Source organism: Dermacentor albipictus, unplaced genomic scaffold (genome assembly GCF_038994185.2).
Source record: "Dermacentor albipictus isolate Rhodes 1998 colony unplaced genomic scaffold, USDA_Dalb.pri_finalv2 scaffold_35, whole genome shotgun sequence".
Taxonomy (NCBI): domain Eukaryota; kingdom Metazoa; phylum Arthropoda; class Arachnida; order Ixodida; family Ixodidae; genus Dermacentor; species Dermacentor albipictus.
This window is the reverse complement of record NW_027225589.1, coordinates 1,155,638-1,178,272: the sequence shown is the minus strand read 5'-3', so window position 1 is coordinate 1,178,272 and position 22,635 is coordinate 1,155,638. Positions and strand designations below refer to the sequence as shown.

Genomic DNA, 22,635 nt, shown 5'->3' with positions numbered 1-22,635 from the left:
TCGCAACAGAAGTTTCCTTGTCAGTTCACGTTTGACCGAAGACGCTGGAAGGAATCTTTCGAAACTACCACCTCAAAGACCTTGTATTCTGATTCCTTCAGTGGCTTCGTGGCTGTGAAATGCACAAAGATATCTGGACCTTTTGTTGCATCAGTTTTTTGTATCACGAAGAACATGGAGGAATGCCGAGCTGCTCACATTCAGCCAGTCAGGTATCTGATGCATACGATACAGAAAATAAAATTATTTCCTCTCATACCTGGAACTCTTCTCAAAGAGTGCAACGCAGGTTTTCTGCCAGCAAAGCGTATTAGCACAATGGAGGACAACACTGGCTGTAGTGAAAAAAATGCTGCAAGATGCAGAGGGCTGCACACGTGCTTTTCTTAAGGGGACAGGGTAGGCCCTACACCTGTCATGTACTTTAGGCAATGTTTATGTAGGTTTTCCTCTATAACCTTAGAAGTTACAATTCATATTATATCATTGTGATTAGAAGCGTTTCCTCGTTTTACTGCAGCATATTGTCACGTGGTAGTGACGATAAAGAACACAGTAGCAGTGCTGTGAAGGACAAAACTAGCTTTTATTGGGCGAACCTGTGCCCACAAAAGAGGCTACACTTAAAGCGCAACGATAGCGGCCAACACAGTCGGCGATCGTCGAAAATCTGATCAGTGGGTCAAGCGCGTCGGCTTTTATACAGCAGTCGTCGAATGTTCCAGTCTAATCGTTCGGACCCGCGTGCCTTCCACAAAGTTCTACACCATTCGCGTCACGCGATGAAATCAGATAATACAAGGTTCGGCGACAACAGACAGCGGATAGAAGCATCGATAACTTTCCAGAAAATTCGGATACATGCAGGCGTGTCCCGCGCTGTGCGATAACAGTTGTTCGGCGGCAAAACGTGCTCGCCCGATAGAGATAAGTAAACGTGTCAATACCCCCTCTTAAAAAGCATCGACCCGATGCTGCATACAAGCGAAAGTAATAAAGAAAACACTCGTAGCAAAGAAAACAACAAAAAAAACTGGAGGACGCTTAAGCTTCGCCTTCAAGAGTGGAACGCGACAGCGTTCCCGTCGACCCGCCAAGAGATGAAAGACAATGGGCTTCGGCGCAGCGACTACGCGCCCCGCATCGGACGCGGTGAGCGTCGAGCAACGCAGCGTTCGGCGCGGCAACGAAATGTGCGCCTGAGCAAGCGACGCACGCCTGAGCCTTATAAGAGCTCATTTCTAAGGCAACACCGCATTCACTAGAGGCGTGTTTGTACCGCTTTGAAGCATGGAACTCGTGGCTCAGAGAGACGCGTCTTGGCTACTGAAGTGGAAGGACGTGCGTTTCATGGGCTCCCAAGGAGCGGTGGTTGCGGCTAACAGCGGCCGCGGTGACAGGATCGACGGAATGGATACCGAGGGATACGAAGTGGTTTTGCCTACTCTGCCATCAGGTCGTAGTGTTTTGAATACGTTATTTTTGCACGCGGATGTCCGGTCGAGGCCTTACCGAGTCGAACATTTCCGGGACACGTTGGCGCGTCTTGGTTTGCTCCCCGAAGTGGTAGCGTTGGGGGCATATCAGATGAGTCACGTATGGGCTGTGACTTTCAAGAGCACGGAAGGGATAAAGAAGGCTTTGGCATGCGGCGAAATGAAGGTGAAGGGCCAACGTTGTTTGGTTATTGATCCGGCAAACCAGGACGTGCGTCTGAAGCTTCACTGGCTTCTTTTCAATGTGGCTGACGATGACGTGCGTGTAGCGCTTGCTCCGTTCAGAAAGGTGACCGAGGTCTCGAAGGAAAAGTGGAGAGTTCAAGGGATCCAAGACAAGGGATCGACGACACGCCTCGTGCGCCTCAAGCTCCATAACGGCATTAAGGTTGATGACCTTCCACACCAGCTTCGCGTAGCCGGTGACATGGCCCTTCTAGTCGCGCCCGGAAGAGCGCCACTGTGCCTGCGGTGTCACAGTAAGGGCCATATCAGACGAGAATGCCGAGTTCCTCGCTGCACGCACTGCCGTCGTTTTGGACACGAAGAATCTCAGTGCGTCAAGACGTACGCAAGTGTTGCGGGGCCGGTTGGTGGAGAAGACACTGCGGAACTCGTCATGGACGAGGCTGACGCTGAAGAAGCCGCAAGCGAAGCAACGTCGAAGCTCGAGGAACTTGATGAGGCAACGTTAACCCCGCCCGACATGCCCCAGGACGCGAGTGTTAACAAGGAAAGCCGAAAGCTGACCGACGCAGCTGGCGACGCCACCGGCGTCGTGAAAGTGCAGGATGCCTCAACGCCATCGAAGTCACCTGAGGAGCCAGCAGTCATGGAAGTAAGCGAGGGAACAAGCGGAGCCTCAGTCTCCAAGCGTGGCCACGACGCTACGCTGGACGAGCATGAGGCCCTGGCTGCAAGGATCTCGGAAGGACCACCGCCAAAGGCGGCGATCACTCGGCGGTCAACGCTGAGGGCGCGTCCGAACATACCTCCGGACCGGAGGGCGGCGGAGACGCCGCCGACGTAGCCGCGAGTGCGTGTGCTTCACGGCGTCTCTTCTATTCTACGCAGTGACCAAGCCAAACTCAAGGGACGATGGAACGCCATGACAGGGACATCAACTGTGCCTTCCTAAGGCTGCCAAGGCAGCTGCGGAAGGTTTGTGCAAAAGGCGAAAGCAGCTTTGGCCCCAGACGCATGAGGTGGGTACCATGCGGTTCGTTTGTCCTTCAAAAAACATAACAATGGCTCAAAACACTGCACTTCGTTTTGCTACTATAAATGTCCGCGGTCTTTGTGCCAAAAAGCGGCAATACCAGCTTAGCCGGCTTTTCTTAGAAACAGATGTTGATATAGCAGCTGTGCAGGAGAGAAAGATAGAAAGTGAGGAACAAACGGATCGCATGGTGCTGCAGTTTCGCAATAGATACAATGTTTGTGTATCACATGCTGTTGGGACTTCCGCGGGGTGCGCTATCTTCATTAGAAACAACCTGGGAATTAGAGAAGAAGGGGTCTTTTCTTGTGAAAGTGGAAGACTGGTGTTTGTGGATTTTTCCTTTTTGGGTGTGGGTTGGCGCGTGATATGTGTCTACGCCCCAAACACTGAAAGTGAGCGTGTGCCTTTCTTTGAGACAGTAAATCAGCATTTGCAGTGTGACAGGAAAGTCGTATTGCTAGGAGATTTTAACTGTGTATGTTACGGGGCCGATCGAGTGAAAAACCTTCCAGTGCGTGACAAAAGTGCTTTACTTTTAAACACACTAGTGCAAGAATCTAATCTGGATGACGTCGGTAATTTCCTGTGTACTACCGGCACGCCTGCATTCACACATTTTCAAGGGCAAAGTCACGCAAGGCTAGATAGAGGGTATGTCGCACTGGAGCTTGTTCCGATGTGTGGCAGCTACAGTGTGAAACACGTCTCGTTCAGCGATCACAGCCTCGTAACTTTTAGTGTAGGTACCAAAGAAAGAAAATCGAAGTTTAACTGGAAGTTGTGGAAGTTCAACGATGGGCTATTAATGAACGAATCCTTTTGCGAAAGCGTGAAGCAAAAGTTGGATAATTTGATCAAAGCCGAAGATGGCAACGTGCTAGAATTATGGGAGAACTTTAAACAGGGAGTCAAGATCAGTGCTATAGAAGAATCCAGTAAAGAGAAATTTATTAAAAGGAAAAAAGAAAATGAAATGCAGCGTGAGCTTGATTTTTTGTACACCGTGGAAAGCGAGAGACCCGGGAGCCGAACAAAGGAGATAAGAGAACTGAAAAGCCAGCTTGAGCTTATCGAAGAAGAGAAGTTCAAAGGAGCAGTTATAAGGGCACGAGCTGAAAGGGTTTGGCTAGGTGAGACACCGAATAAACGAGCCTTATCTGACGAAAAGGCATACGCGAGGCGAAATGAAATCAGAATGATTCAATACGAGAACGAGATCACGAGCCAACCTCAAAAAATTGAAGAGGGGTTTCTTGACCATTATAGCAAATTATTCGGGACTGTCAAAGACGTCACAGAAGAATTCAAGACGGACTTTTTGTCAAACGTGCCGCAATTAGAGGACGACATTCAAAAGCGTCTGGAGTGGCCTCTGAGCATCACCGAAGTGGAAGGAGCCATAGATGATTTAGTTGTAGGCAAGTCTCCGGGACCTGATGGACTCGGAGCGGCCTTTTATAAAGCCTTCAAAAGTGATGTCAGTGAGATCCTGTTACGGTTGTTTAAGGAGGCCTATACGCAAAAACAGGTTCCTCCTTCTTTTCGGACATCGCACGTAGTCCTGATACCGAAATCAGAGGACCCAGAAAAATTGTTAGCTGTTGACGCTTACCGGCCGATATCACTAATGAATGTAGACTATAAGATATTTACAAGAGTGCTGGGAAAGCGATTACAGGGAGTGGTGACCAGAATAGTAGGGTCGCATCAAACATGCGGCATTAAAGGAAGGTCTATCTACACAAACATTCATATTGCCAGAAGCATTTTAGAATACTGTAATGACCTAGGTGAACACTGTGCCATGTTACAGTTAGATATGCAGAAGGCTTTCGACCGTGTGGCCCATAAAATTCTTTTCAGTATTCTAGAACACATAAAGGTAGGGGATTTGATCTTAGATGGGGTAAAGATGTGCTATCAAGAATGTACCGCCAGCCTCATTATAAACAAGGAAGTTACCAAAACCTTTAGTGTCCGGTCATCTGTGCGCCAAGGGTGTGGTTTGTCGCCTCTTTTATTCGCAATTTACCTAGAGCCGCTTTGTAGGAAAATCAAGAATGACAATAGAATATCGGGTTTCAGAGTGCAATCCGCGGAAGTGAAAGTGCTGGAATACGCGGATGACATCGCGTTGTTTTGCCGGGATAAAGAAAGCATCGAAATCGCGGTCGCAGAGGCTTTATCATACTGCAGAATGACAGGCAGTGCTATCAACTTTGATAAATCCCTAGGGGTATGGATCGGCAACTGGGAAGACCACCCGAGTACGTTTGCAAATATCCGTTGGACAGTCACGCCGGCAAAGTACCTGGGGGTGCCGCTTGAGCACTACCGTGACGCCGTTGATTACTGGAATGCCGAAACTGAAAAGGTTCGTGAACGTACACTTAAGTGGGGAGGCCACAATTTCTCTATGTTCGCTCGTGCGACAGTGTGCAACCTGTTTGCCGTTGCCAAAATTTTTTACGTGCTCCAAGCGTTGTGCATGTCAAGGGCTAACATACAACGTTTACACAGAGTACTCGCAGTGTTTGTATGGGGTTCAAGCTGGGAGCGCACCAGTCGCACTAATCTCTTTCGCTCGGTTAAAAATGGAGGATTAGGTCTGGCACATTTGTTCATTAGGCAGATTGTGTCGAGGTTTGTTTTCTTACGGGACCAAAATGACCCATTTTTATTAACTATGTTTCAAACAAGGCTGAGCGAAGGTATACCTGAGTTTATTGTATCGTCACATCGGTGCAGTCAAGGCAGAGCACGTGGTTTCCTAAAAGAGGTAGTCTTGGCTTTTCAGCTGTTAAAGGTTAGGTTCTCCATGGAATACCTAAGTAGGGTACCACGAAAGCGCTTATATAAGGACCTGGTGGACACAATGTTGCCGGTGCCATTGTATCGCTCGATGTTCTGCATTGGACCTGAAAAGGACGTACTAAAAAGAGTAAAACGAATGCCAGTTCGCCCGTCGGTAAAGTCCTTCTTTTTCCAACTCCACACCAATACTTTACCTGTCAAACCGTGGCTAGATGAAAAAGGTCTTTCCGTGCCTTGGAGCGTCAACTGTTTACTATGCCGGAAACCCGAAACAATAGAACACATTTTTCTTGACTGCTGGGATGCTGTGTTCCATTGGGACATCTTACAGAGAACACTAAAGAAGGACTTGCCGATTACACCATATGGGATTCGTTTCTTGCGTACTCTAAATGAAGACAATGTACCCTATGACATGTTCATGCTGGTGTCCTTACATAGTTTATGGAAAACTAGAATGGCCGTGAGACATGCCGAAGTAAATGCCCGGCCTGTTAGAGAATACTTCATTGAAAGCATTTGTCATATTAAGGAAATGTATAATTTGCAAAAAGAAAAACCAACATGGCTCAGTGTGATGACTGAGCTAGCGAATTTCAAGCGTTTTTAGCCCTGTGACTGCCAACCAATGGCAAAGATGTTGTCGTGACCGTTGTCTATTGTTAAAATGTCTTGTTTTGTAGCCTTGTTGCCATGTCGGTAATAAAGAAAAAAAAAACTCGTGGCTCAGTGGTAGCGCCTCCGTTTCACACTCCGGAGTCCCTGGTTCGATTCCCACCCAGCCCATCTTGCAAGTTGTTTTTTATTCATGCAGGGCCTGCTGGGATTTATCGCTCACGGCCAACGCCGCCGACGACACCGGGTTTTCTGCGACACGAGCTCCTTAACGCTGTCGCGTTAATGAGGAAGTTCGTCAGCGTGCGTAGAAGGGTTTCAGACGCACCACGTGGACCACTTCAGATCGTGAGCGGCGCCGCTGTGAATGCGAAATTCCGTCAGGCACGTCCTCATAGTCCAGTGCGCCAATACGTCGAATGACCTTGTAGGGTCCGAAATAGCGGCGCAATAGCTTCTCACTCAGTCCTCGTCCGCGTATCGGGGTCCAAACCTAAACACGGTCGCCGGGCTGGTACTCGACAAAGCGTCGTCGGAGGTTGTAGTGTGGGCTGTCGGTCCTCTCTCGGTTCTTGATCCGTAGGCGGGCGAGCTGCCGGGCTTCTTCGGCACACTGGAGATAGGTAGCGACGTCAACGTTCTCCTCGTCAGTGACATGCGGCACCATGGCGTCGAGCGTCGTCGTCGGGTTCCTGCCGTACACCAGCTTGAACGGCGTGATCTGTGTTGTTTCTTGCACCGCCGCGTTGTACGCAAAGGTTACGTACGGCAGGACCGCGTCCCACGTCTTGTGTCCGACGTCGACGTACATTGCTAGCATGTCGGCAAGCGTCTTCTTCAGGCGCTCCGTGAGACCATTCGTCTGCGGATGGTAGGCAGTTGTCCTCCTGTGGCTTGTCTGGCTGTACTGCAGAATGGCTTGGGTGAGCTCTGCTGTAAAAAAAAGCTAGTTTTGTCTTACCCAGCACCTCCACCAGATGTCGCGTGGTAGTGACGATAAAGAACCCAGTAGCAGTGCTGCGAAAGAGAAAACTAGCTTTTATTGGGCGAACATGTGCCCACAAAACAGGCTACACTTAAAGCGCAACGATAGCGGCGAACACAGTCGGCGATCGTCGAAAATCTGATCAGCGGGTCAAGCGCGTCGGCTTTTATACAGCAGTCGTCGAATGTTCCAGTCTAATCGTTCGGACCCGCGTGCCTTCCACTAAGTTCTACACCATTCGCGTCACGCGATGAAATCAGATAATACAAGGTTCGGCGACAACAGACAGCGGATAGAAGCATCGATAACGTTCCAGAAACTTCGGATACATGCAGGCGCGTCCCGCGCTGTGCGATAACAGTTGTTCGGCGGCGAAACGTGGTCGCCCGATAGAGATAAGTAAACGTGTCAATATTTATCACCTAATATGGCCATGTACCTTTTTCCTGATTTTTTTTCTACAGTGGGTTCCTAAATATCGCTCAGTACTAGGTATTATTTTCATGTTGAACGAAGGTATTTCACCACACAACAATATTTCTGCTACGGTGTATTCCCCAGTCTCTGATCTGTATACAGGCTGACAATTATGTTATTAGCGCCTGCGGTTGTTGAGATAAAGGATCTGCTGAGATAAAGGCATTAAACAATGAGTTCTGAGATAACTGCGGTTAAAGTGGAAAAGGGGCCTTACTACAAAAGTACCGTGAAAGATCAGCAAATTGATGAGCCCTTTCAATAGGCACCAGTCAAGTGGTGGTCACCACAATTGCCTTTTCTTTTTGTGGTTAGTTGCCTTGCCTTCCGAGCTCCTTCTGTCACCTGCTGTGCCGCCCTATCAGCGAAGTACTGTGGACGGAGGTCAACGTCGCGTAGCTCATGCACTGTGCAGCACCCTGGGGAAATTCCAAATGAGTTCAGCCCACTGACTAGGGCTATACTGCCATCATTAAATGGGAGTACCACAGCAAGCGTGGATATTTTCAGTGTTTTATCTCCAAGGAGAACATTTCTTGGGGGGGGGGCGGCGTTCCAACATGACATTGTTAAAAGACTCGTTGCGGTCTAGCGTTTTCCCATTGGGGCACTTAGCAAGTAGTTCGGGCATAGCTAGCTGCTGATGAATGGGCCGCAGAGCCTCAAGAACTGCTGCTGGAAAGTGTTCCTTACGAATATATGGTTAACCATGCTACTGGATTTTGTGAAATTTCCCCATGTCGGCTTCTTTAGGGCAATGGCCTTGGGATGGATGGGTATACGTTGTTGCTATGTGGAAATATGTGTGCCAGACAGCCTTTCGCATGTCATCTAAACTGCCTGCGTTTATTCTAATGGCCGAACCATAGTAGTTCTGGAGCTTGTCAGTGACTTGGCTGAAAAGGCGTTTGTTTCCAGACAAACTGTTTTATTCCTGATAAATCTGTAAAAAATTTGGCTCCGCTTATGCGAACATTTTTAACTGTCTATCAATACATTTGACAGAAGGCTAGGAACGGGGTGGTTGTAGGCCACCGTATAAGTCTCGGAATTTGTCTTTGCTTGTGAAAAGAAATTCCACTGCCACAAATAAACGACTGATTCTTGTTTAGAAAAGGCAGCGGATTTCAAGTTCCACCAAAAAGAATTTTTTTTCAGTATTTTTTACTACTCTGTTCTTCTAAGCGGCTTCATTAAACACGGTGTGATACGGAATGCGTCTTCGCGTGCCAAAATAAATAACCGTATTCATCCAATTAGCCGGTCCAGATATCGCGCAAGGCGAACGCCGAGTGAACATTTTGATATCGCACTGGAAAGCAGTGGGTAGGTAATTGTGTGTTTCTGCGTCTTAGAATATTGCGCTGCAATCTCCGTGCGCCGTTGCCGTCTCAGCGCTGCGGCCAATAAGGCCTTGTTAGAGCCAATAAGCGTGTAACGGAAGCAGCAGGCATCATGCAGCCTACCGTTAAGATTGCAAGAGGGGTCACGCTCAACGTGGCTGCTGTTGCACGTTCAACACGACATGAACTTATCAGGCACCCGCAGACGTCCTTGAAGTTGCACTTTATAAAGCTGTTCTAAACAAGCATCGTTCAGAACTTCTCGTACAGGGCCATTGCAAGGGAAAGCTCGCATTCGTACAGGGCAACCAGGTGGCAGGACTACTGCTCTCTGCAACGGCACACTAGAAACAACGGACCGACCAGAAAGTAGGTCACTTTCTCCTTGAGCCATGACGTCGATTGTAGCCGTCTCCTTCAATTCGAGCATAAACGCGTTGTGTAATATTTGAAACCGACAAGACAAGTGTGGCTTCTGTTTGCATTGTTTTGCTCATGTAGAATACTCAACGAAACATACAAAGAGGCAGGCATTGCAGTTTTTTCGGCTCTGTAAAACATTCAGTTTATTGTAGAAGGTCTTCGTGCAACCTTCAAGCAGCGCTTTTAGACAGGCGTTCACCACCTTCAGTGCAAAATATTAGTGTCGCGTTTCCATGAAGAGAACAGCATGAATATTTTAGGCTCCATGTAACATTGAAATTGCTGGCGTAGGCTTCTTACAGTCGCGTGAGGCCAACAAAACCCAAAGAAATGTTCACGTTGTTAGTTGTCTCACCGAGTGTATTTGTCTAGCCACTGATTAGGAACTCGGCGTAAGTGAGTTCATGATTCTAATATCAATGTACTACATTTCATTTTGTATGCGACAAAAGAGTTATATCATGAGCTGACAATGGTGTCAAATTCTGAACGCTCAACAGGAGGCAGTGTTAATGCTTGTTATACTTTCTGTGGCGTGTATCCTACCCTATGAATAACAGTAGCCAGACGTGTACTCACTTGGCAAAATTTACAAGATTTCAGCAACGGTTTATTCCAGGCTCTCGCTTGAAAAAGTAATCTACTACCGCTACACTGGATTCCAGTAATCTAAGATTTCATCACCTTGCCGATATCGTTACAGATTTATTAGCCAACATGGCGCCGGCGAAACTCCTTTTGCTATTCGCTTTCTTTTCCTCATCGTGTGCTGCGATGTTCTACAGAACTGGTAAGTTGCCGTCTTAATTTCTCGCATGAACAAACGTGCTTGCTTATTTAATTTTGAAAGCTATACTTTCCGAAACCGCATGTTTTGTTAGTATCAGTGTACATACAAATATGCTTCAATGGGCGAAAGGAAAAGCATCCTCTGTTAGTCTTTCAGTATACTTAGAAATGCGACGGCTTGCATTCGGCATAATATTGATAAGGCATGCGTGCAGGCTTACTTCGTAAAGAAGCTGCATACGCAGGCTGCGACAGCCATTGGTCATAACTGACCGTTCAAAGTCGGTGGCCTCATCGGCCTGCCGACTTGAACCTTCAAGCACTTTATCTTGTCTTACTTTTATCCCTGGTCTGTAGAGTTTCCTACAGTACTAACCAGAGACAAAGCGGCCGGGACAATGAATGCGACTTTTGTGAAGTTCTCTGCGCTGTTTTGTGCAGTCCTGCTATGTGGGTAACCGATAGTTTGCCGTCGGCATGTTGGGCTAAATGATCGTTGGTTTGAGTCATTGAAGGGCCGTTGTCGCAAAGATCCAAATTAACTTATAGACAATGAGCAGTATTTGGTATAAGAACCGAAAGAAAAGAATGAACACCACGAAGGGGACATAGCGGAGGGATAGATTTTGACTTTATTCTGCCGTAACCTGCTATTCATCTAGTCTAGAATGTACTGTACGGGCGACCTGAAAGCGTGCACTCGGTTCTAGTATAACCAAAATCGTCTTGATGTGTACATTCACCATGTACGCATCATAACACGTTGAATAAATAAAACGTATCAAAATACTGGGCGTGCGGTTACGTGTTCACAGAGTAACATAGTGAGCATGGTGACATTGTGACTTCTTTCACTGAATAACGTCCCTGTCTGTCAGAACATCACGAAGAACTATGACAGCCAGTCTTTGACTCTTTGGGCGCAACCAGGGACCAAGGACCTTTTCAACTGATAAATGACGCTTATACCCTCAAATAAAATGGTTGTGTAGGGTGTCTTGCTGGCGCTTCCAATGCGGACACTCGATCAGCAACTGTTCAACAGGCGCATCCTATTGGTTACAGTGGGTAGAAGTACGCTAATTCATGTGTGCAGGACAACCTCCACGCGTTGCCACTGTATGAGCTTAATAAAATGCGTTCCATTCCTTGGTATAGTGAAGCGCAAAAAAGGGGGCCTTTGCTCAATGGGAGAGATGACAGCCTGGTAGTCGAAGCAAGTTTTTGTTGCAGTCTAAATATGAAAAGCTTGCCCTTCCATATTGATCAGGTATCCGACTAATGTGACGCAGTGGCTAGTGTGCCTGCTGCCTCATTGTTTTTTCAATATCACTATGGCTCGAAATCCATTGGAAAGAAACTTGATGGCCAGTCAGGGACGCACGATGTACCACTTTTGCAATTTAGCAGGTTAATAAGCAGCTCGTACCGTACGAGTGCATGCGGCTAGCATTTCTCTATCCGACCTCGAATCACATGAGATAGCCGAGCTAAAGAGCAAGCGCACACACACACACGCACACACACACACACACACACACACACACACACACACACACACACACACACACACACACACACACACACACACATATATCTATCTATATATATATGTATATATGTGTGTATATGTGTATATATATATATATATATATATGTATTCATTTTTTTAATTAAGCTGAAGTGTTCAAACGTTGTGCATGGCATCTGGCGAGATAAAGGATCAATTTTGCTCATGCCATATGTAGAACACTGTAAATTGTTCATAGCTTGTTGAAACATCAAGGAAAAACAATGTGAAGAAGTATCTGCAGGTTCATTTGAAGAATGGGTAGGTGAACTTGGTCATGCGCCACAAACAAAGCTGCCGGAGAGTATGATGAAGATCAAAATTTTCTATAACCGATATTCCATCTTGGAATAATGTTTAACCACCTATGGTGCACGAGCAATCGAGGAAAAGCAAAAAAAAAAAGCTGTCGATACTGCTTCATAGCAAACGTAACCTGTCATTCAACTTTAGCGTCTGTTTTCTATCTTTAGCGGCCAGCTGTTACGGGACATATGAACGAAAGTTTGTACAGTCAAAAATAAAATGCTGTTGTGTAGTATTAAAGAAATAACAGCTACGTAAGTGCTAGTTCAGTGGATAATCAATACCTGTGACAGAACAATGCTAGACAGAAGCGCCGCCAAGTGGTCGTCGCTGTCCGAGAGGGATCCCCATCCGAAGCTCTCGCATGCGTCCAGGCCGACGCATACAAGAGCGTCCCAGACTCACTTTTTCGTTAAGAATGTTATAAGAAAATTCGCACCCAGGGCAGCCACTTCATATAACAAACTTCCGCTTCATGCAAGTGAGAGGAGCATTTTGCGAACTAGGTTACGAAAGGCGTACAAGCTGCCCCAGACCGAAGTCTTCGGAAAGAAAGTTTCTCAGCCTTAGTAATAGTACGGGAAAGGAAATGGTTCAAACCATGTCTGTCCCGTTGAAGAAGTGATTAGGGAGAAGTTACCGAAGCTATTTTAGTAGAAATTACGATGGCAGATAGACGTGTGCTGCCAACGCCGTCACCAATGCAGGTGTGGGCTGTTATCTGGCATGAATGGGCACCTGTTCCCTGCGTTGAAATGCCCCCTGTCGGGGCATCACTTCCAAAGCAATGCTGAGGTGGAGCAGGCTGTCCGACAAGTCCTTGCATCGCAGTGTTCCGGGTTTTACCACAGCGGTTTCTTCAATGTGATTGCGGTGGCGACTGTGTGGTCTGTGGCGACTTTGTGGAATACTGGTGCAAGGTGTATAGTTCATGATGCCAAGGTGTAGTTGGTGCCATGGTGTGTTCATGACGCCAAGGTGTAAATAAATGACAAAACTTACTTTTGCAACGCCCCGCGTAGCTTAAGTAAATAATATTAAGTTGTTTCTGGAATGAAGATCGCGACAGTTCGGATTGTACGAGACCTACAAAGGCAGCCCTTTTTTGTTTTCTTCGCAGCTGCGTCAGTGCAGAAAATGCAGTCATTTCCAAAAACACTGTTGTCAGATGCAAGTAGCGTTCATTTCTGCGTTTCTCAGGTGTCTCACAGGGGGTGGTGGTGGTGGTGAAACTATTTCTGAAAAAGGTCCTGAAGGACACCCGACTTTTCGTGAAGGTGCAGAGGCCATCTCCCACATCCGAACGTGGAGCCCTAAGTTCTCAGCCCCTTCGCGGGCCTTATTGACAGCCCAAAGTTCGACTCGTAGCTCGCTGCCCCTAAGAGCGTCGTCCCACTTATTCTTGTTCTCCAGATAGGAGGCCTGCGTCACGAATCCCCACAACATGTGTCCCAAGTTAAAATGTCCACCGCACTGTGAACAATGAACGATTCGTTGCAGTCCTGGTCGGTTAGGCTCATATGCCTAGGATTGGGGTACGAGTTCGCCTGGAGCAAGCGGAGAGTGACTGACTGCGCCCTGTTAAGTCCCTTGTTTTGGAAGAGAGAACGGTCTACGTCCTAAATGGAAGTGCCTGCTGAGGCCATTATTTGTCTGAAGTTGATCTTTAAATGCCTTAGGAGGAGACGAGAGGGTCTGCAGGAGAGCGCGGCTGGCAAGACCTCGTGCGGCCCTATGAGCGGATTCGTTAAGGTCTAGCTGTCCCACGAAGTCACCCATATGGACTGGGAACTAAACAATAGAGTGGAGACTAATGGATCTATCTTTGAGCAACTTTGAAACCTTCGCATCTACCACTTCCCTAGGAAAGGCACGAGTGGCCACCCTAGAATAATTATAAATTACGGAGCGCTGTGGATGTAGCAGAGCGTGTGCAATGGCCATTTGTTTGGCCACCTCCGAATTTATTGTGTAAAGACTGCGGTACAGGCTCTTTCGTGGGCGTCTATTACGGCTACCGAAAAAGCTTCGCGACTGAAAACCTGGGTGGGGCCTACGATGACAGCATCCGTAGCAGCCTCGACAAGAAGAACCTTCGCGTGGGCGAGCCTTCTTCCTTGGTTAAATACAAGGTTCACGTTCCTGGAAAAGAAACGAATCACAATCCCATCCCTGATTTCTGTGCTAAGATGTCTGACGTTATCGTTTTCGTCTTCAGTAGCAGTAAAACAACAGGACGACCTACGCTGTGCGCTGAGCCTCCGCGATTTCAGCAAGAGTATTGTGGACTCCTAGTTACGAAAAGAGCTATGTGGATGCTTTGAACGGTAGCCCCAGGGCTACCTTGGAGACTCCACAGATAATGGTAGCGATGAATTTCTCTTCTGTTTTCTTTCCATCCAGCATAGCCGAGCACGAAAGCATAAATGAGCCTAATGGCACCATGCTCGCTCGTGCATCTATTTCTATTGACAATGCGTTGAAACATTCGTAGTGCATTCTGCACTTTGCCAGTTATCGTTTGCATCATCAAGCTACAGGATCCGTTATAATGAATAGTTAGTCCTAGGACTCTGGTCGACCCTACTTCAGGGATGCAGTTAACATTAATGTCCAATAGCACGATATGACACCAACTAGCTTGCTCCCAGCCCTTTGGTTTCGTCCTGGCCTGGAAGCATGGTAAAAGAGTAATTCTTAGTTCCTCGACGAGCATTTCAGGCTCGCTGGAGAGAGGCGGAGTTCCGTAATTCTAAAGACCTTCTGCATTCGAGCCCCCCTACTCTCTCTCGCTGCCCACAGCGTTCCATAGAGTGACATCATCGGCATAAATGTTGTTATGTTGTTTCAACCCCCTCAAGGCCCAACAATGTTTTGACAGATGGTAATGTAGTGGTACATTCTAGTGCTATATTACGCGAGTCACAAAAACTGCAGCATCTAATTCAACATAACTTGTTAATGTTTTAGGTTGAAAAAAGGAAAGAGCCAGCAGCCGTCGAAACAATACGAGGAACTGACAATAGTTGATTGAACCTACGAGATAGCTTTAAATAACTTAGTATAGTAGTCTTCTTACTTGGAATACTGCCGGAAAAGCCCCTAAAGCATAGGTATGATTTGGACATATTTATGGAAGATTCCATAGAAGAATAAGGCAGCATTGCGGATATTTAAAAAGAAAACATATTCTCGCTCTCAGCTCTACCACAATCGCCGCCGTGTTCGCAACCGTCGCTCATCTTAATTTGAAGATTTAATCGCATGAATAAGTTCGTTTTCTCATGTTTGCTACCAGAAAAAAAAATGTGTTTGGGTCAAAACTATCAATAGGAATTTCGTTTGATGTGACTTGAGTGTGAGGAAAACCCTGAAGGTTACATCACTTCGATAGAGGATTACATAATTCATCGATTTGTGCTTTCTAACCTTTAAGGTCATTGTAATGTGAAGGCTGGATACTTCTGCAATCTCCAGCAGATTTGTTTTGGGTGCCCTAAATTAGTAATAATATATTGGTATTGGGGCTTGCCGATGCATGGATATAGTTTACAGGTGAAAAGAACCGTAGATATAGTTGTGTCTTTAGACCGGGCAATCAACGCTAATATAGGGCAATCATTGTTGAAAACATTTACAATGTTTTCAAAAATGTGTGTCCTTGAGGTGGAATAGTTGTAGTTGTGGACATTACGTAGGTGGGAAATGGAAGTGTATACCTGCTAATTAATGCAGCTAAGAAATTAACATCTAAAATATTTACTTTACAGAATATAGTTCCGCTTACGAATTTTTATCTTTGAGCTCCTAAGGCATATCCAAATAGAAGGAAACTTCAGGATGACACCAGTTTTGAGATATTGAATGCTTCCTTATTGAATACTTGAATGCATAAATGCGCGTTTTGTTAAAAAAGTGAATTGAAGAATATTGCATTTCTACGACTAGTTTGATCCCAGATATACCTTCGAAAATCGTCAGTTACAAATTGAAAATTGCAATATGTACGCTATTGGAAATTTTAAAAAACTTATTGCTCCATTTGGCTATTAGCCAAATGCATTTGGATTTCTGGTGAGAAATGCCTGCGGCTTCGAGCGAAACTGCTCAAATACTGCAAATATGGTTTCTACCAGCATGGTTACTTAGCGTCTATAGTGTCGGGCTGCTAAGCAAGGGGTAGCGGCATCTTATCCCGCCACGGCAGCCACATTTCGATGTGGGCGACATGCGAAAACGCCCATGTACTTAGATTAAGTTGCACGTTAAAGAACCCCAGGTGGTCCAAGTTTTCCGAGTCCCCCACTACGGCATGCCTCATAATCAGAAAGTAGCTTTGCAAGTAAAATCCCATAATTAAAAAAACACGGTTTCTCCCACAAAAGATAAATAAACAAATTATAAAAGTTATAAGTGATCAGGACGTATATTAGACAGTTCGAGAACGATGGTGTGCGGTGGCAGAAGCACGTGCCTACATGCATGCACACATGCATGCACACATACATACATACATACATACATACATACATACATACATACATACATACATACATACATACATACATACATACATACATACATACATACATACATACATACATACATACATACATACATACATACATACATACATACATACATACATACATACATACATACATACATACATACATACATACATACATACATACATACGCACAATAAGCAGTCAGTGTAAAATCAAGCCCCCCCCAAGCACCCTCGGTTAGAACCACGAACTAAGCTACTAATCTATATACTATGTCACACACATAAAAAATACTCGTGGTAGAATGGAACTAAAGTGGGTTTGTTGGGAAGAGAACACTAGAAAAGCATCCATATAATGGCAGACAAAATCAGTCACCTAAACTTGAGACGCGGGCGTGCAGCTTTTGCCTAGCGCGCTAGTACACGTCTATATCTTCTTGCTGTAATCCTTAATAGACACCTACGTGTAGCTACTACCATTTTCGAGGGATTTAGCAAAATAAAATATACTTCAGGATTTCTCTGCATGCCAACATTTTGACTAGCTCAGAGCACTACTTGTGCTTGGCGTGGCCAATATTAGCTCGAGGATGGCGTTGTATGAAACTCTTTCGCTGAAATGAGCTAAGCGCTTCCTGCTGCGTTTCCCTTTTCAGATGAGCCATGTGACTTCACGGACATCCACCTAGATGACGAAATGTTTTCCACGCTGCTGGCCAAGCTCCCGGAAGGTCTCGAGTACGGCCCGCAGAGGTTCCACTCTCTCCTCCCAGGAATTGATGTGGGTGGAATGACGGTGCATGGCCTGAGCAAGCTCCGCCAGTTCGGGCCACCAATTCCTTACTGCACAAAAGGAAAGCGCATGGTGCAAGTGGACTTCTACACTCCTGAACCTATAGATTTCACCTCGCCATGGAAGGCTTGCTCAGGCGATCAAGGAAAGCTGATTCTTCGCGCCGAGAACACGCGGTTCACAGCCCAATTTGCCATTTCCGAGTCCTCTGGCGAAGGCATGATGCTGGAGTTCGAGCGTGCACTTCCTGTTACAACGCAGACCGTCCGATTTGTTGTCGAAGGTCTTGGACATGGCGTGTCCGTCTTTTTTGAGGCTCTGAGTGCGCTTATACCAATTGTTCTTGAAGGAGGTTGGAACGCCTACTTTTCGCATAATCTTGACAGGGCCTTCCGTATGGCCCTTGAGTGACGTAGTGGAAGGAGATATATTGGTGTCACCTCACCGAAACTAAACCTGAAAACACAACGAACGCCGTCTTCTGTTAATATCGGTTTTATTTATTTCAAGGAAGGTAATAAAATTGCTTACTTTGTTGAAGTGAGTTGGTTTTACCTTTTTATACGACGTCGTATCACCATTGAACTCCCATAGTATGTCGGTGTTGTAAGTGCTAGTCTGGAGGAAACATTTAAAAAAGGCGTTGGGGCACGTCAGCTGCCGCCATTGTCTTCATTCTGGAGGAACACCGGTGCCCATGTGTTTATTTATACTACTTGGGCTTCCGCAACATCTTTAATGGAACCGATAATTCCGGTACAGCAAAACTGGGTACAACATACGTTTACTGATGAGCAAAACGTTTATTTGAGTTAAGTGGTAATAACTGGAGAATTTTCGCACATATGTTTCTGTAGGACGATTACGGAGGGATTGACAAATTAGATAGGTGTGAGCGTTTGTTGATGTATCGTCAACGGCTGGCATTTTTCACTCAATGTCTTCTAGAATACAAGACACACACAATTCCAGGATACATAAAACTTCTCTTATTTCCCTCGGCCCTTGTGTTGGGACTAGGACATCGGCAAGGAGGAATTGAACAGGTGAAACGAAATGTTGCAAGGCGTTCTAAGTGGGCAAATTTCGTACGCTGACAGGACAATTCCGAACTCGAATATTAACTGCACATAGAAATAGTTATCCTAATAAGGCATGTAATAATTTTAGAGAGTCAATAAACCATTTTCTGTTTTTTGCCTCAACGAAACTCAGCGAACTTCATATTTATCGCCCTTTGATTGCAATCCTTTTATTCAAACTTATCAAGGGCACCTAAAATGAGGGAACAGTGTCAGTGAGGTTACCCATGCTTAGCGCAGCTCCTACAGTTACAGCGGATCCAGAGAGAAATGGAGAACATGCCTTATGGCGCAGAAACTATGAATGAGTTTGGAAGAACTAATATGGAGCCAAGAATGAAAATTCAGTCAGACAAAAGTGACTATATCTGCAATAAGGTATAAGAAAGCACGAATGAAGCTAACAAATCAAATGCTTTTAAATTTTGACTAAAGTAGCTATCTTTCTCACGCGAAGAGTTTCGGAACTACATGCTTCGGCTTAACAGCAAACCGTTCACGATAAACTGCAACATTGGAAAAATTAGGTGGCTTCGTAGTATCAACAGTAGGCACTTTTAAAGAAATTTCGAAAAAAATGAGTAAAGTGAACTGTCGTACGCTCCATAGGTTTCTCATATTGTTATAGCCGCAAACGTTACCTTTCTCATCCAAAGCCACGTGGATGAAGATTCAGCAAACATTCAAAGTACTGGTATGTATATTCCGTACTTACCCATTGATGGTTAACATTTGCAGGTCATCCACATAACTATTGATGTCGTGAAGAACTTGAGGGCAGCTAAATGAAATCGCAGATTTAAAGAAGTGTGTTCTTGGGTAACATTGAAATGTATGATCCTGACAACTCAGGCTGAAACTCACTTGATTGGCTATAACAAACACTATATGATAAAATAAAGGCTACTGCCAGCTTTTACCTCTAAAGAAGAACTAGGACGTATGTTTGCAAGGCGTTTCTGTCAACCACCTATCGATCTACAAAGAGGCAATGTCGAATTCCGCAATAATGAAAGACCTGGCAGGTCTTGCGTCCGCCTTCCTTGGTTAAACACATTTGTTCTCAACACCCATCTAATAAAAATTTTTGCTGGTCACTTTAGTGCGGAAAACAGTCACGGACATATTTACCATTCGTCAACAGGCACCTATATTGGAAAACCCAGTACCCAATGTACACTGCCATGCTGGATTAGGGATCAAAGGCAACGATGGATGCACCGGTGCTGTCTACTTGTGCGAAAAGCAGCTCTAGAGCAAGAAACATGCAGTGCCAGTCTACCGTATAGATTTTTAAAGCGAAGCTTTCTTTGCAACCTCCCTGAGCCTGGCTTGCTGTCAGTGGTTCTCGTGCAATGGCGCACGCTCAACCGAGGGACGAGAGTGAGGTAGTTGATATAGAATGGTACCCTTCTTGTAGAACCGGCGCTTAGACGAATGAAAAGAAAAAGAAAGGCAACTTAACTAACCTGTTTTCTCTATACTACATATAAGTAGGGTTGTTAGAAAATTTCATCCAAGAGCCTGGACACACATACGGTTACAAAACAACTTCACCGATCGTAAATGCTTGTCATATGGAAATGGGCGGGGCTGCGTATTGTTTGACCCATAACAATGGAAGCCGCTAATGTTACGTGTGAAAATGCAAAAGGTTGTAGCAAAATGAAATGATTTGCTTATTTGAACCTTAATTTGAGAAATCTAAATAAAAGACGTAAAAATGGTAACGTCGAATTGGGCCTGTGAACTGTTGTGTACTCTTTAATGTGTGCCGCAGTGTTTTAGTGCTTCTAGGCCGTTTAGCCAGCCTCAGTTTGTCTAAGTCGATTTTGGTTCTTCGCAACAACGAGCGTACTGGGGAACGAAGAAATACTACAAGAAAGACAAGTAGTAGGCCTTCCTATGCATATTAGTGTAAATACGGCGGACATAGGGCCCCGCATTCATCAAAGGGCAATGAAAAGCAGTCTAGCATATTCACGCACACATATGACTTGAGACTTGTGTAAAACCACACGTGCTGTTTTTTACAAAATTGCTGCATTACGTTTGGATAACTTCAGACTTTAGCACACTTGTGATCATTCGGGACTCGGCGTAAATAAAATTGTACTCTTAAAGTGACCCTTCTTTCTCAATTTATCCCTTTACCGTACGTTGAATGACCTCCTTCTTGTACTATGGCATGTTTTCTACCTATAGAGTTTTCATAACGCTTACATTGTTTTCAGAATTATATGCAAGTATTAGGTACTTTTCATTCTTTTATATCCTCTTCTTCAACCTTGAACTTCCCCTGTCTTCCGAATTTCTTAATACATCAACATTGCTGCTGCGTGAACATTTCATCTCGCGTGCAAGGACACCTGGACTGTGAAATTAAAAGGCTGTAATCTAAGCTATACAGTTTTTTTATAAGAAAGGGAGAAATTGGAGCGCTTGTTAGAATTATTGCGGAAGAAAAGATATACACACAGACACAGATATATATATATATATATGTATATATATATATATATATATATATATATATATATATATATATATATATATATATTTATATATTTATATATATATATATATATATATATATTCATTTATTTATTTATATATATAGTCATACCATAAGAAGCCAACAAACATTGACACCAAGTACAACATAGGGGAAATTATTGTGCTTAATAAATGAAATCAAGAAACGAAGAAATAATGGAAATTAATGTGGATGAAAAATCCAACCCACCTGCGGCAATTTGTTTTTTCATCCACTTTAATGTCCAGTAATTCTTGGTTTCTTGATTTCATTTATTAAGCACAATAATTTCCCCTATGTTGTATTTGGTGTCAATGTTTGTTGGCTTCTTATGGTATGACTAATAAAATCAGGACCCTTGGTTAACCACCTTTCTTCTCGTTATATACATATATATATATATGTATATTTATCTCTCTCTCTCTCTCTCTCTCTATATATATATATATATATATATATATATATATATATATATATTTATATATATATTGTCAAGTGGGTTGTATTTGTCTCGTCGAGCAGCAGCGACAAACTCAGCACCAGCAGGTAGGGCGCAGCCAGCGAACGAACTGGGTACGTGCCAAGCGATGGCAACGGGTCTTTTCAGCCTGCCGATCTTCTTCGTCACAATCAACCCCGGAATTCAAGAGTAGCCATCCTGGAATAGTAGCCATGGGCACCAACTTCAAACCCCGTTGGACCAATAAAGTTTATTCTATCCTATCCTATCCAACTACATTGATTATTACCAGTTTAATCCTCTAACAGATATTGCCGCAATCATCATGTACTGCATGCTATGGCACAATTGAAAAAGTGGCAACGTAATTTTGCTTTCCCAATCTGGACATAAAATAATTTTAATACCTACCACCCTATATATCCCTGTAAACTATACCCTTCAGAATACTTGATCACATTATTTGCGGCTAACGTCACGCAGCAATCCTAAAACAAGAATTGCTTATGTTCTAGCCGTCATCCTTTCAGGAAAAGGTTTATGATGAGACCAAATTATCAGAGTGTACACATATGTTTTAATTGTACACGATCACATTCAGACGTACTGCAAGAGCGCTTAATTTTCACGTTACGAAAGCTTTTGCAAATCACCCAAGAAATTCAACAGAAATCTACTTATTCAGCTGGAATACTTGAACAGGCAGTCGGCATCAAGACATTCGATTCAGACCAGCACAGACAAATTGGCACATACTCAGTGCCCCAATATGGCGTCAAGTACTTTCTTCGAGCAGTGGTTCCTACCTAGTCTCGAATACACGGTGATCCATGTCGCGTGAAAGTGCTTCGTTGAAGAGCGGCACCTATGAAGTACATACTCATTGATAATTTCAGTCACAAAAGCTCTTTTAGCTCAGCGGAGGAACCCAAGGCGCTAAACCTTCGACGACGAAGTACCCAGTGACCTAGGTAGGCGCGAAAACGTTGTGACAAAGCGCGCACACATACATAGTTAAAACCAAAGACAGAAACCAGATAGATAGCCCCAATAGAGTATATGAAGTATTCCAGGAATGCTAACGCATTAAAACTCTGTAGGCGTCATTTACCAGCGTGCTCTTCTACTTACACTGAAACATGTTCCTCATATCAGTGTATGCATACTACGAAGTAATGATCGTAGCCGCAGCCATGAAACCAGTGCTGTGTC

At 44.8% G+C, this 22,635-nt stretch overlaps 3 protein-coding genes across 3 annotated transcripts; all 3 read left to right on the top strand.

Moving 5' to 3' along the window:
• Window positions 1-1,339: 1,339 nt before the first annotated feature.
• LOC135897215 (uncharacterized) lies at window positions 1,340-6,514 on the top strand. The gene is made up of 2 exons (XM_065425797.2): window positions 1,340-2,701; window positions 6,347-6,514. The coding sequence occupies exon 1, from the start codon at window positions 1,351-1,353 to the stop codon at window positions 2,524-2,526; it is 1,176 nt and encodes a 391-aa protein (XP_065281869.1). The 5' UTR covers window positions 1,340-1,350; the 3' UTR covers window positions 2,527-2,701; window positions 6,347-6,514.
• LOC135897216 (uncharacterized) lies at window positions 5,022-6,257 on the top strand. The gene has a single exon (XM_065425798.1). The coding sequence runs from the start codon at window positions 5,135-5,137 to the stop codon at window positions 6,140-6,142; it is 1,008 nt and encodes a 335-aa protein (XP_065281870.1). The 5' UTR covers window positions 5,022-5,134; the 3' UTR covers window positions 6,143-6,257.
• Window positions 6,515-9,165: 2,651 nt separating the features above from the next.
• On the top strand, window positions 9,166-17,885 carry LOC135897227 (uncharacterized). Its single transcript, XM_065425807.1, has 3 exons — window positions 9,166-9,321; window positions 10,079-10,165; window positions 17,209-17,885. Exons 2-3 carry the CDS (start codon window positions 10,093-10,095, stop codon window positions 17,754-17,756), a joined length of 621 nt encoding a protein of 206 aa, XP_065281879.1. The 5' UTR covers window positions 9,166-9,321; window positions 10,079-10,092; the 3' UTR covers window positions 17,757-17,885.
• Window positions 17,886-22,635: the final 4,750 nt, after the last annotated feature.